General features: G+C 36.9%; 1 protein-coding gene across 4 annotated transcripts in view; it reads right to left on the reverse strand.

Annotated features, from left to right (window-relative positions):
* Positions 1-2,851, reverse strand: part of LOC141706990 (isoamylase 3, chloroplastic) — a 32,479-nt gene extending 29,628 nt beyond the window's left edge. The window contains exons 1-4 of one of the 4 annotated variants that reach the window (XM_074509921.1): positions 2,425-2,851; positions 1,656-1,701; positions 1,497-1,562; positions 121-278 (exon numbers count right to left, since the gene is read on the reverse strand). In XM_074509921.1, coding sequence (XP_074366022.1) covers positions 121-278; positions 1,497-1,562; positions 1,656-1,701; positions 2,425-2,531 — 377 coding nt within the window. In that variant the 5' untranslated portion in view covers positions 2,532-2,851. Of the gene's footprint in view, positions 1-113; positions 279-1,496; positions 1,563-1,655; positions 1,702-2,424 lie in introns of those variants that run through there. The other 3 variants (XM_074509922.1, XM_074509923.1, XM_074509924.1) reach the window with 3 other exon arrangements.
* Between the last annotated feature and the right edge of the window lie 12,081 nt (positions 2,852-14,932).

Consider the following 14,932-nt stretch of genomic DNA (forward strand, 5'->3'; position numbering starts at 1 on the left):
ATTTTATACAATAGGCTACTTGTTTACCTCGTATAAAACAAAATCAAAGAAGCAAACTGTACTGCTAAAATAACTTTACTAAATACTAAGCAAGTAGTGAGATAAAAACATACATCTAACCTCTCAGGAAGAGACAACACGAGCGTGACCGAAGTTGCATGCTGTGAAAAAATTGCGAAGTTGATTCCATTTTCTATTTCTGACGCTCCAAGTGGATATGCCTGGCCTGGGGAAACCTTCAACTGCAAGCTGGGTTCTAGCATTTCTACAGCTTTTCCCTAGACCAAGGCATCAGGATAAAAATGAAATGAAATAAAATAAAATCTAATGAATAGATTGCTGGTTGTAGATGTCAAGACATGATACTCTTTGCAGGGGCCAGGTCTTACATTGATTTGGAATTAAATAATAATGCAAGTAGATTTTAATTTAGTTTTGAATCAAAATATGTAATTATATTTGAAGTTATCTTCATTTCATTGATACTACAAGAGATGTATATGAATCAATCACTTGGACCAACTCGTATTTTAATCCTATGGTGAAATATTTTGAAGTGAAATAATAGGTTCAACATACAATATATTTTAATGACTAGGGAATTGACAAAAACACCGAAGCTTTGGTACCAATTAATGTACGAAAGATTATGAAAAATATGATTTATTGAATAGAAACCATAAGACAAACAACTTCGGTGGATTACCAGCAGAAAGCGCACTAACCCAGGATTTCCCAAGCATATAAAAGAGAATAACTATGGATGGTTAATCCATGAACAAAAAGGAAACTCAATTCGAAATTCGCTAACATTCCAATAATCAAGTCTTCTATGATATGTATGTGGAGATTACATAATGTGGGGATTAGATAATTATATAAATCAAAAAAATACCTAATGGAATGTAAGGTCGGTACAAAAGTACGCTTATTATTAATGACCCGTGTAACTATAAACTACTATACCCACACATAATCATTCAAATAAATTCCTTTAGTTTCCTCTTTACTAAATACATCCGCATATAAACATTCAAATAAATTCCTTTGGTTTCCTCTATACTAAATACATATAAACTAACTAATGACAGATATAATAATTCTCCACTCCATTACCAATCAGTTTCGTTTAATAAGGAGAAATTCTAGGGCTAGGGGTCCCAAAATAGCTCATAAATGTCAGATGTCAAGTTTGAATCAGCGGTACACATGTAAGTGCTACTCATATGCATACATTGGCCCGTTTCCATTTATCAGATACACAACCAATTAAATATTGCCAACTAAGAATTTGGTTACCCAGTTTGGGCCCTCTGGTATTTTTAATCTAACATATAACTTTCAGGCTTCAATACAAAAAGTAAAAAAAAACAATATGTTATCAAGGAGAAACGCCTTAATACCTTATGAGTACAAGTATCACACTGTCCTACAAATTTCATTATAAGAGCATTTAAGACGAGCATTACAAACAACACACAAAACAAGCAATGTACCTCAAGTACGCGTTCTCCGGCTTGGCGAGCCTGTACACTGATAATCCTCTGCCCTTTTTGTCTAACCTAAGCCAGGATCCAGTTCATATGGAGGACGTTAATTATCATAATGATCTGTTTACCAAAACGAATATTATAATAGAATCGAGAGTTCATTACCTTAGTGGAATTATTTTTCCCAGATTTGCTCTTACTCAACCTCAACCTGTGAATTTTTTTGATTTTAAACTCCATAAAATTATTTGTTGAACAATATCACCAAAACTTAAGTAAACAATTCAATAATCATATCAAAGGTAAAAACACTAGTCATGTAACTACCTACAACAAATAACTTGAACAATTATACGAAATATAATAATAAGCACATTACATGCAGCACTATGAAAATATTGGTGGAGTTGGTGTGAATGCTATTGGTGGAGTTGGTGTGAATGCAGGGTTCATCAATATTATAAAAAATGAACCAATTAAATTGGCTTAAAATTTTAAGTTTCCGAGCGTATCATGTGCCCGTGAGCACATAATAGAAAATCGAATTATATATACTAACATACAAGCACAGACCTAATGATCCAAAAAACTATGAACAGCAACCGGCATTCTACAGATTACATTACAAATCACAAATATAAGATAACCTCGTGAATAATGAATGATGATAAAACCGAAGAGCGATTATCGCAACACTCGAAAGAGCACGAGAAGAATTGAACTTAGTTGGAACGAAATCCTATACTAGTCAATTATCAAACAGATTACAAGCACAGCTGAGAGAATATAACCAAATCATAACTACTTACATATAAACACAAACACAACAAGCTGAATTAGCTGATATTAATGATTATACTAGCAACAAACGCATTTTAAACGAGCGTATCAACTAAACTGAACTATAACCATAACGAAACGAATAGTTGATTACCTCGAAAATGATGTGAAAATCGAAGAGCGAGTATCCGCATAACTACGAACAGCAGCGGAAGAAACGAACTTATTTGAAATAGAATCGCAGAAAGGAGAATGAATCATGTCTTTCTCCAAAGTTATTCAACTTTTGTGATCAAATTATGAGTGAAAGTATACATACAGAGAAAGTGTATGTATAGTTGAAGAGTGGAGTGGAGCGGAGAGTAGAGTAGAGAATGATTAAATGAAGTCAAATTTATAATTTAGTATATTTTGATTTATTTTTTTTATAAAAGTGGTGAATCATATGTATTCGTATCAATTTTATCGATTAAATTGAGTATAAAATTTACGCTTACTTTTCGTGGGCACAGAGCAGGAAAAGTTGTTAATCGAAAGGTGAAGCTGGTTTTGATAACTTTGGGATGTGGTTACGCTTTTGGGGTTCTGAAATTTGGGGTGAGAAAAGCGTGATGCCTCCTTTCCCTCGGCTTTGCCACGTGAATGGTAGTGCCCATTTATGATCTTCCTCTTGGACGCGTGTATTGGTTCTAGCAACTGCACGTGAAGTATCGTTAATGATATTAAAATAAAAGAATGACCAAATACACCACTTTCCAGTTTAAAGTGCCCAAAATACCCACCGGCGGGAAAATTGTCCAAAATACCCATTAAATAAGCATGTTACATATGCGTATTCTATTTTTTTAAAAAAATACAAAAAATATGCATGTGAGACGTGCGTATTCTCATGCGTATTCTTTGGATTTTTAAAAAAAAAAATAGAATACGCATGATGGTAATGCGTATTCAGTAGATATTTTGGGCGGTTTTCCCGCCGGTGGGTATTTTGGGCAAATCTCCTCAAATGGTGGGTATTTTTTGTTTTTCACCCGAATACCCAAAATACACCACTTTCCAGTTTCAAGTGCCCAAAATACCCACCGGCAGGAAAACTGCCCAAAATACCTACTGAATACACATGCTACAGATGCGTATTCTATTTTTTAAAAAAAAAATCCAAAGAATACGCATGTGAGACATGCGTATTCTATGAGTGAATATGCATGTCTCACATGCGTATTCTTTGTATTTTTTTTTAAAAAATAGAATACGCATGATGGTAATGCGTATTCAGTGGGTATTTTGGGCGGTTTTCCCGCCGGTGGGTATTTTGGGCAAATCTCCCCAAATGGTAGGTATTTTGGTTTTTCACCCTGGAAAGAATGCTCAAAATACACCACTTTTCAGTTTCAAGTGCCCAAAATACCCATCGGCGAGAAAACTGCCCAAAATATCCATTGAATACGTATGTTACAGATGCGTATTCTATTTTTAAAAAAAAAATCCAATGAATACTGTTAGGAATATATGTGCATTAGTTTGATGATATGTTTAACAAAACACTTAAGTAGAAGTTTAGTGTTTGTAGCCTCAACGGATAAGACCACTTTGGCTATCCGTTGATGGTGCAGCTTTACTTAGAAATAAGTCTAGTGTTGTAGCACATTTCGGTCTCTGTATTTGAGATATAATTCTTAGAAGTTGAGAGAAAATATAAGTCATGTTGACTACTAGAAGATATGCAAATAGGAAGGTCAATTGTAAATATTTCATGCCTTGAATTTTGTATAAATGAAGTGGTATCAACGGATATCTTAAAGACCTTCAACGGATGAGAAACAAAGCTTCGACGGATGTCTCTAAAGCTTCAACGGATAGAGTTTCAACTGCTAACACATCAACGGATAAAGTCATCAACGGATGAAGGCTTCAACGGATGTTCTGTTTAATAGCAGTTGATAAGTGGTAGTTGTAACAGCAGACAGAGGCACATGGGTTGTCAGAGATAACTGAAATGTGGAAGCCTAATTTCAGGAACATCAGAAAAAGCAGTCGTTCTACTCTAGTACAAAGAGACAATAGTCAACAAAGTACTTGAGTGATATGGAGAAGAAACAAGTGGAGAACTTATTTTATTATTGTATTTTTATCTTTGTCTTCACTTGTACACTTGGTGATATATAAACCAAGTAGCAGCTAGTAATTAGAAGAGAATTTTTCCAGTGCTGTTTAGAAAAATCTTGAGAGAAAATTATCTAGTTTGTACTAGGATGCAGCTGTGATCAACATCTTGAATCACAGATTTTCTGAAATACCATCTATGGTGGAACAACAATCCACCAGAAAAATTTTTAAGGTCTGTTGTGTTCTTTACATTAGTGCTTGAATATATATCTGTCTGTATTAGCTTAAAGCAATTCACACACTTGTTTATCTTGAACACAAAGCCTTCAAAACTGCTCAAAACTTGAAAAAGTTTTGAGATTTACATTCAACCCCCCTTCTGTAAATCTCATTGTTAGTCCACTAGGAATAACAATTGGTATCAGAGCAAACTCTTGACACACAAAGAGTTTAAAGATCTTGGAAACTAACAAAGATGAGTAAGAAGGATATTGGAGTAAAAATCCCAGTTCTTGACAAAGACAGTTATCACCATTGGAAGGTGAAAATACACCTTCATCTACTCTCCCAAGATGAAGGTTATGTAAACTGCATTAAGAATGGTCCTCACATTCCCCACAAAGTAGCCACAGTTGCTACGGCCACAATTGCTGTTGGTCAATCCATTCCAAAACCTAGAGCAGAATGGACAATGGAAGACACAAAAGAAGTCCACAAGGATAAGAAGGCTATGAACATTTTGTTTAATGGTCTTGACAAGGATATGTTTGATAATGTGATAAATTGCACAACTGCCAAAGAGGTTTGGGACACAGTTCAGCTACTGTGTGAAGGTACAGAACAAGTAAAAGAAAACAAAATGCAGCTTCTCATTCAACAGTATGAGTATTTTCATTTTGAAGAAAATGAATCTTTAAATGACACATTCAATAGATTCCAAAAGCTGTTGAATGGACTGAAGCTGTATGGTAGAGTGTACCAGGTGAAGGATTCAAATCTTAAATTTTTAAGATCCTTGCCAAAGGAATGGAAACCCATGACTGTCTCCTTGAGAAACTCTCAAGATTATAAGGACTTCACTCTTGAAAGATTATATGGAATCTTGAAGACTTATGAACTAGAGCTGGAACAGGATGAGGTATTGGAGAAGGGAAGAAAGAAAGGAGGTTCAGTTGCCTTGGTAGCTGAAAATGAGAAAGAATGCAGACAAGAAACTGTGAGATCTACATCAAACTCCAAAGATGGCACAAGCAAATCAGAATCAAGCAAGGGTAAGGAGCAAGTTGCTGAGAATGAAGACAACTCCAGCCAAGATGACTCTGATGGTATTGATGAGCATCTTGCATTTCTGTCCAGGAGATTTGCAAAGATGAAATTTAGGAAAAACACTAGAGCCACTAAACCTCATAAGAACATGGTGGACAAATCCAAGTTCAAGTGTTTCAATTGTGGTATAAGTGGACACTTTGCAAGTGAGTGCAGAAAGCCAACTTCTGAAAAGAAGAAATTTGACCAAGTAGATTACAAAAAGAAATATTTTGATCTGCTCAAGCAAAAGGAGAGGGCTTTCATTACTCAAGAAAAAGACTGGGCAGCTGATGGAGAAGAAGAGGATGGAGATGTGGAATATGTCAACTTGGCTCTCATGGCTGATTCTGAGGAAAATGAAGTTAGTTCATCAAGCAACCAGGTAATCACTACTGATTTAACACAGCTTACTAAAGAAGAGTGCAATGATGCTTTTAATGACATGTCTACTGAATTGTATCATTTGCGTGTGTCTCTTAAATCTCTTGCTAAAGAAAATAGTAGGATTAAAGAGAACAATCTGTTTTTAAGTAATAGAAATGCTGTGTTAGAAGATAAGTTGATTGACCTAGAGAAAACTAAGCTATATTGTATATCTGTTGAAAATGAACTAGCTGAATCTGTCAAGAAAGTAGAAATACTTTCCAATCAATTAGAGAGAGAGCAAGAGGTGATTAAAACCTGGAAGACATCTAGGGATGTTAGTGCTCAAATTTCCAAGGTCCAAGGAATTGAATCATTCTGTGAGACTGCCTGGGATAAAAACAAAAAGAAACTGGAATTAATTGATGGGCTGTCAACGGATGTGGAATCAACGGATGATGAAAGTTATCCGTTGAAGGAAGAAAATGAGCATCCGTTGAAGGTTCCTCAATTAAAACAGACAGATGTTTCTAATAGTGAAAATCTAAAGAAACTCAACAAAAAGTTTGGTTCAACTTCCAAGAACTTTGTCAAAGGAGAAGCAAGCACATCCAAAGATTTCAGTAAGGTGAATATAGGACACATGACCTTAGAACAGTTAAAGAATAGGCTCAAAGTGGTTGAGGATAAAAAGGAAACTAAAAGGAAATCTAATAGAAATGGGAAGGTAGGGGTTAACAAACATAACAATTACACACCTGATAAGTATGCTCCTAGAAAAAGCTGTGTGCATTGTAGTAGTGTTAATCATCTATCTGCTAATTGCAAATCTATTAAGAAAACTCCCATACCTGTACCCTCTTCCATGCCTAATATGTCTGCATCACCTCTGCATGCTATGCCTGTTATGTCTCAACAGAATCCTTATGCACATTTTGCAAACATGCCATATTTTAACAATCCTTATCTTGCTGCATTTAGTATGCCTCAAATGCCATACAATATGCCAATATGGAATAACATGCTTGCACAATCCATGCCTTATCAAATTCCAAATGTGCTAAATGATTCTGTGACTAACCCTACACCTCAACCAACTACATCTAAGATCAAGGTTGACTCAAAGTTACCTAAGTCTAAAGATGCAGGAGGAATGAAGTCTAGGAGAAAGGCTAACAAGAATGGACCCAAGGAAACTTGGGTACCAAAATCAACTTGATTGATTTTATGGTGTGCAGGGAAAAAGAAGAAATCTATGGTACTTGGACAGTGGCTGTTCAAGACACATGACAGGAGATTTCTCCCTGCTCACTGAGTTTAAGGAGAGAGCTGGCCCTAGCATAACCTTTGGAGATGACAGCAAAGGGTTTACTATGGGATATGGCTTGATTTCAACAAGGAATGTCATCATTGATGAAGTTGCATTAGTTGATGGTCTCAAGCACAACTTACTGAGTATCAGTCAACTATGTGATAGAGGGAATACAATTTCCTTCAATTCAGAAGCCTGTGTTGTCACCAGCAAGAAAGACAACAAAGTGGTTCTAACTGGAGTTAGAAAAGGGAATGTGTACATAGCTGACTTCAACTCTACAGATGCAGAATCTATTACTTGTCTCTTCAGCAAGCAAGTTCAGTTGAGAGTTGGCTATGGCACAAGAAGCTATCCCATTTGAATTTCAAGACAATGAATGATCTAGTCAAAAAGGACTTAGTTAGAGGAATTCCTCTAGTTGAATTCTCAATGGATGGTTTGTGTGATGCTTGTCAGAAAGGCAAACAAAGGAAAGCATCATTCAAAAAGAAGCTTGAAACAACAATTGATGAACCATTACAGCTGCTGCATATGGATTTGTTTGGACCAGTCAATGTATTGTCAATTGCAAGAAAAAGATATTGCTTAGTGATTGTAGATGATTTCTCAAAGTTTTCATGGGTCTATTTTCTTGGATCAAAGGATGAAGCAAGTGAAATCATTATCAATCACATCAGGCTAGTCAATAATCATCCTGACTTGAAGGTTAGGAATATCAGGAGTGACAATGGAACTGAGTTCAAGAATTTGTCAATAAGGCTGTTCTGTGAAGAAAATGGAATCATGCATGAGTTCTCAGCTCCAAGAACACCTCAGCAAAATGGGGTATTTGAAAGAAAGAACAGATATTTGATTGAGGCTGCCAGAACAATGCTTGAAGAATCAAAGTTACCCACATATTTCTGGGCTGAAGTTGTTAATTGTGCCTGCTACACTCAGAATATTTCTTTGATCAATCAAGCTAAAGGCATGACTCCTTATCAGTTGTTCAAGAGAAGAAAACCAACTCTAAACTTTCTTCATGTCTTTGGATGTAAATGCTTTATACTGAGGAATCAATCTGACCATAAAGGAAAGTTTGATGCAAAGGCTGATGAAGGGATATTTGTTGGTTACTCAGCTGGAAAATCTTATAGGGTCTACAATCTAAGAACCAACATAGTTATGGAATCTGTGCATGTTGTGTTTGATGATAAAAAGATTGATGGACTAACAAATGAGGGACACCATGAGAGACTCAAATTTGACAACATTGAGATATATTGTGATGATAGTGAAGAGGAGATTGATGAAGATGACACTTCAAAAGGGATTCAATATATGCCCTTGGATAATGCACAAAATTCTGCATCCGTTGATAGAGGCAATGCAGTATCCGTTGAAAGACATAGTGCATCATCCGTTGAAGTACAAAATGAAGCATCCGTTGATCATAGTTCATCAACGGATAATCGATTTACATCATCAGTTGATAGAACTCCAAATTCCCTGTAAAGAACAAACAACTCAGGGGGAGTTTCAACTAATCAACACTCTGTCTCACATCATGACAATACTGAGGCCACCTCATCTAGAGCAAATCTTCCACCTCAAAGGAAATGGACCAAGAATCATCCCTTTGAACTGATCATTGGTGATGCATCATCTAAAGTGCAAACAAGAAAAGCTACTCAAGATGAATGTCTGTATAGTAGTTTTCTATCTCAGGAGGAACCTAAGAAAGTAGAGGAAGCTTTATTGGATCCAGATTGGATATTAGCTATGCAGGAAGAGCTGAACCAATTTGAGAGAAACAAAGTTTGGAAGCTGGTACCCAAACCAAAGAACAAGAGTCCTATTGACACAAAATGGGTATTCAGAAACAAGATGGATGAAAATGGCATTGTCATAAGGAATAAAGCCAGATTGGTTGCTAAAGGCTATTCTCAGCAAGAGGGAATAGATTTTGATGAGACATATGCTCCTGTTGCAAGACTTGAAGCCATCAGAATTTTTCTAGCCTATGCAGCCCATGCCAATTTCAAAGTCTATCAAATGGATGTCAAGAGTGCATTTCTAAATGAGAAATTAGAGGAAGAAGTCTATGTAAGTCAACCTCCAGGATTTGAAGATCCAAATTTTCCAGACTATGTGTATTATCTGTTAAAAGCACTCTATGGACTGAAGCAAGCACCTAGAGCCTGGTATGAAACCTTATCAAAATTCCTTTTGGAGAATCACTTCACTAGAGGTACTGTTGATAAAACTCTCTTCTTTAGGAATATTAATGGCTCTAGTATACTTGTTCAAATTTATGTAGATGACATAATATTTGGTTCTAAAGATAATAAACTTTGCAAAAAGTTTGCTAAGCTAATGCAAAGTAAGTATGAAATGAGCCTGATGGGAGAACTAACCTATTTTCTTGGTTTACAAGTTAAACAAGTTAGTGATGGAATTTTCATTAGTCAAACTAAATATATTCATGATCTTTTAAAGAAGTTTGACTTAATGGAATGTTCATCTGTAAAAACTCCCATGGCCACTGTCACCAAACTTGAATTAAATAAGACTGAAAGGTCTGTGGACATTACAAGTTATAGAGGCATGGTTGGTTCTCTTTTATATTTAACTGCTAGCAGACCAGATATAATGTTTGCTACATGTCTGTGTGCTAGATTTCAAGCTGATCCTAGGGAGTCTCACTTAATTGCTATCAAGAGGATTTTCAGATATCTCAAGGGTACACCAAATTTAGGTATTTGGTATCCTAGAGAATCTGGCTTTGATCTAATTGGTTATTCAGATGCAGACTATGCAGGTTGCAAAATAGACAGGAAAAGTAAAACAGGGTCCTGCCAATTCCTGGGAAACAAGCTTGTATCATGGTTTAGCAAAAAGCAAAATTCAGTCTCTACTTCTACAGCTGAGGCTGAATACATTGCTGCTGGAAGTTGCTGCTCTCAAGTGTTATGGATGAGGAATCAACTCCTTGATTATGGACTTTATGTTGACAAAATTCCTATCTTTTGTGACAACACAAGTGCCATAGCCATAACAGAGAATCCTGTGCAGCACTCAAGGACCAAGCACATCGATATCAAGTACCACTTCATCAGGGAGCATGTCATGAATGGTACAGTGGAACTACATTTTGTTCCAAGTGAACAACAAATTGCAGACATATTTACCAAGCCACTTGATGAATCAACATTCACAAGATTGGTAAGTGAGCTAGGTATGCTTAATTACTCATAAAATTTATGTCCTTATTGCAATTTGAATTGAAGCCTGAAATGTATTAGTTGATAGAACAAATTTGACTTCTTAACACAGATTATTCCATCAACGGATATTTCCTATCCGTTGAAAGTCAAAATTGTTCCATCAACGGATGTTCATTATCCGTTGAAAGACATATACATTTCTGGAATTTTTATCCGTCAACGGATAAAACTGTAGTACTTTTCAACGGATGACAATTTACTTTATCCGTTGAAATGTCACATCAGTCGATTCAGGTGTCTTACAGCCGTTGATTCTATTTTCTTAACCGTTGATACTCATACATACAACTATATGTATTTGTTTTAAAGGTAGTTTTTAGAATACTTACAGTTTATTCTTAAACGGCTGAAACTCACTTACATATATTTATTGTTTAATCTTTTATTTATGCTTTTTAATTTGAGAAAGTATAAAAGCCCTTCTGATTTTTCATTTTTACTTTACGCTTTCTTGAAACTTCAAAGCTTTTACCATTTACTCTCTGCAAAACCTTCAAGTTATTCTCTGCAATTTCTACTTACAACAATGGCACCAGTAGTAAAAATTATGTCTCAATCTGGGTTCATCTATGAGAAGAACAATTTCATAGCTTTGGTAGCAAAGAATGAAGCCCACTCAGATTATCACAAAATGATGGACTTCATCAAAAACTGTAAACTTAGCTATGCAATGCTGGAAGCCCCAATGATTTACTATGAAGTAGTTGAGGAGATTTGGACAACTGCTGAGTTCAACTCCATAGATATGACCATCTCTTTCACTCTCAAAGGTAAAAATCACTGTGTTAACTGTGATGATTTACTAGCATGTTTTAAATTGCCTGAGAACAATGCCATGACACCACACACTGATAATGATGTATCCAGCATGTTAGATTCCATAGGTTATTCTCTTAACTCTGCTAGTTTAGGGAGTATTAAAAGAAAAGGCCTTAGGAAAGAATGGAGTTTTCTTGGGGATGCCTTTATCAAGGTTTTCTCTGGGAAAATTAGTAATTTTGATGCCATAACTTCATCTCTTGTTAATATGCTCTATATGCTTGTTTCTGATAGGTATTTCAACTTTAGCAATTATGTTATGCTAGAATTGGGTACTAGATTAGGTAACAAAGCTAATAGACCTAATAACATCTATTATGCTAGATTCTTTATGTTATTGGCTAACCATGTTGCTGAAGGTTTGGTCATAACCAATGAGAATAACAAACTCAAGTGCTGCGCACAAGAGAAAAGAGTTCTTGCAGATTTATTGAGAATGGATCTCTACAGCAGTGTACCATTGGTATATTTACCAATCATGAATGCACCTCAGGTAAGTGAGGTAATTGTTTCTACAACTCCTACTTCTTTCAACCCCTCTATTTCTTTATCTTCTAGTGTGCCCATGGAATCTGTGACATTGCCCCAACAGATTCCTACCAAGGTCACCAAAACTAAACTTTTAAAATTAAAGACAAAGAAAACCACCTCTGTTGTTTCTCAAAAGACAATAGTTGTAACACCTACCCTTAACCCTGAGGGGATTGAACATGGTGTGAGTGGTGAGGGGAGGGGTGAACATCAAAGAAACCCCCAGGATAAGGAAGGAGAAATAAGTGTTTCCCAAGCTAGCCAAGCCACAGTTTCTCAAAAAGCTGTGGTGGTTGAAAAGGTTACTAGCACATCCCTAGCTGCATTCTCCCAAAAGGATGTAACTATTGAAAATAGTTCCCAACCAGGAACACAGATCAAACGAGGGAGGGACACAGAAGCCAAACACTCACCAACAAAAGCTTTTATTAGAAGAAAGAGGGCTAGAACCCAATCTTCTACACAGGGTGCACACACTGCACAAATACATCCATCTGTATCTATGCCTTCTCAAACTCAGTTTGATGTGGCTCCAACAAATGTGGAGTCACAGCCCCATTCTCTCACAATTAACACACATCAATCACCACACACTTCATCACCATCTCTGGATGTGGATATGTTATTCCCATCAATTCCTGATTCTCCCTCTTTACAACTCAGGGAGGAGCCCCACTCAAATACAGGTGATCATCATCTTTTAGATGATTTGTTGGATCACCCGCAAATTCTTTCAGATGTAATTGAAGGATCTGTGTCACCAAAACTCAAATCAATCCACACAGATTCAACAGTTATATCACTTTCAATTTCTACTTCTTTTCCTTCTTCAACGGATATCACTCATCCGTTGACAAGTGGTTGTTCTTCAACGGATAAGCTTAACAGCAGTTATCCGTTGATACCATCAGTGTCACCTTCAACGGCTATTCAATATCTGTTGATAGTCTCTACACACACAACTGAAACAATTCCAAGTGTAGAAGACATGATTAATGTACAATCACTTTTAGGACTGAGGGAAGGGAGTGACAATTTGAGTGAGAGGCTGGGTTGCACCCAGGCAAAAGGAGAGATTGAGAGCTCAAATATGCATGCTATTTCTTCCAGCATGGCAAAAGTAAGTGAGAGGAGTACCACCTTAGTAGGTGAAGGTGAGGAAGTGAGGAGTGTGAGCCAGGGGGGCCCCTGATGCAAGAATATAGAGAAAAAGAGAGAAAGGAAGGTACAGCAGATATAAGGGTGGATCCAGCCATTGCTAGTGAGTCAATAATTGTGGATGATGCTGAAAAGGAAAGACAATTTCAGCAACATTACAAAGCTGTAATTGATAACATTTCCTTGGATGCTGACACTTTTACTCATCCTGTGTCAGCCTATCAGTTGTTGGCTGCTCAGGGCAATGAGGAGGCAGAAAAGACACTACATCTAGTACATACAACAGAATCTCTTCAAAGGGATAAAGCTGCTATAAACAAGATGCCTTCTACAGCTGGTGAGTCATCTGAGGAATTTGAAGTAAATTCTGATGATGATGACTCTGTTTCTTTTGATGGAAGCATGAACTTAGGGGGAGATGAAGGCCCTAGTTCTATTCCAAATTTACCTGAATGGGCCTTGACAAAGGAGTCTACATCAGGGCAATTCAATGTCTCCTTAGTCAAACAAATCAGTACTATCCAACAGGCCATTCAGAAAACTTCACATGCTGGTACCAAGGCAATCCTTACAGCTCACCTGGACTCACTGCATCTCATGAAGTTGCAGCAAGTAAGACAGAATCTGAGTGTGGATGAACTCAAGAAGGATATTGCTGACTTGAAATCCTACAATTCTGAAAAATTGGATTCAGTCATGCCCTATGGTACAATGAAGGACTTATTGTTGAGATTGAAAAAGGATTCAAATACTGAAAAGAGGCTGGCTAAGTTAGAAGACAGAGTCCAAGTTATTGAAAATTCTGTGGCCAGCATTCTTCACAACCAACAATCTCAAACAAGTCTACTTATGCAGCTGGCAAAGGCACAAGGCTTGACCCCTCTCCTTGATGATAACAAAAATGGGGAGAGAAAAAGGGAAGGGGAAGGAGAGCCATCTACAAAAATCCAGATATCTAAAGTGCTAGTTCCTGCCATCACTACTTCTCCAATTATGCAAATCAAAGGAAAGCCTGATGGAATTGACCTAATCCAGCTAGCAGCAGCTGAAATTCAAGTGAAAGAGCAAAGGAGGAGAATTGATGAAAGGGTGCAACAAATGTTTGGCTCAACACAAGATAAATCAATATATGTGAAACATAGCACAAAGGTTGAACCAATCATTATGGAGCACAAGCCATAAAGGAGGAATAAGGTTGGAGAGACTTCTTTCAAGAATCTAAAACCTATAGTTCTCAAGCCCAACACTAGATCCAGCAAGGACTCCACAAAGAACCCCCTAGACTTTGCTCAGATGAAAGAAGTGGACTTTCCTCTTCCAAAGCCTGATGAAGACAAAGTTTTGGGTGCTAACATCAAAAAGCACAAGGAGACCAAGGACATAGTTGAAAGAATGAAAATGGCCATTATCTTTAGAGAGGGAAAGAGTATCTGTGTGATGTAAGGACATCCCAAATTCTCAAAGGCCAAGAGGGAAGAAACCAAAAGGTTGAAGAAAGAAGCTGAAAAACTCAAGGCTGACAAAAGAGCACAAGCTAAGCTTGAACAATAGCTAAAGTCAAGTCAAGTTGAAGGAGAGAAAGGAATTGAAGTCAGGGGTGAAGACAAGATTGCAAACCTAGATGAGGTTTTTGGGAGTATATTTGGTGAGAGTATGGAGGAAAGAGAGGAATGGCAGAAGGGAAACAGAAGAAAGGCCAAGGCACATAGAAGGAGTGAAGATAACACTGAAGAAACTAAATCAATATCTAAACCACTACCTTCCATACCGGAACCTTGTATTGCTGATCCCACTAT

This window comes from Apium graveolens, chromosome 2 (assembly GCF_009905375.1).
Source record: "Apium graveolens cultivar Ventura chromosome 2, ASM990537v1, whole genome shotgun sequence".
NCBI classification, from domain to species: Eukaryota; Viridiplantae; Streptophyta; class Magnoliopsida; order Apiales; family Apiaceae; genus Apium; species Apium graveolens.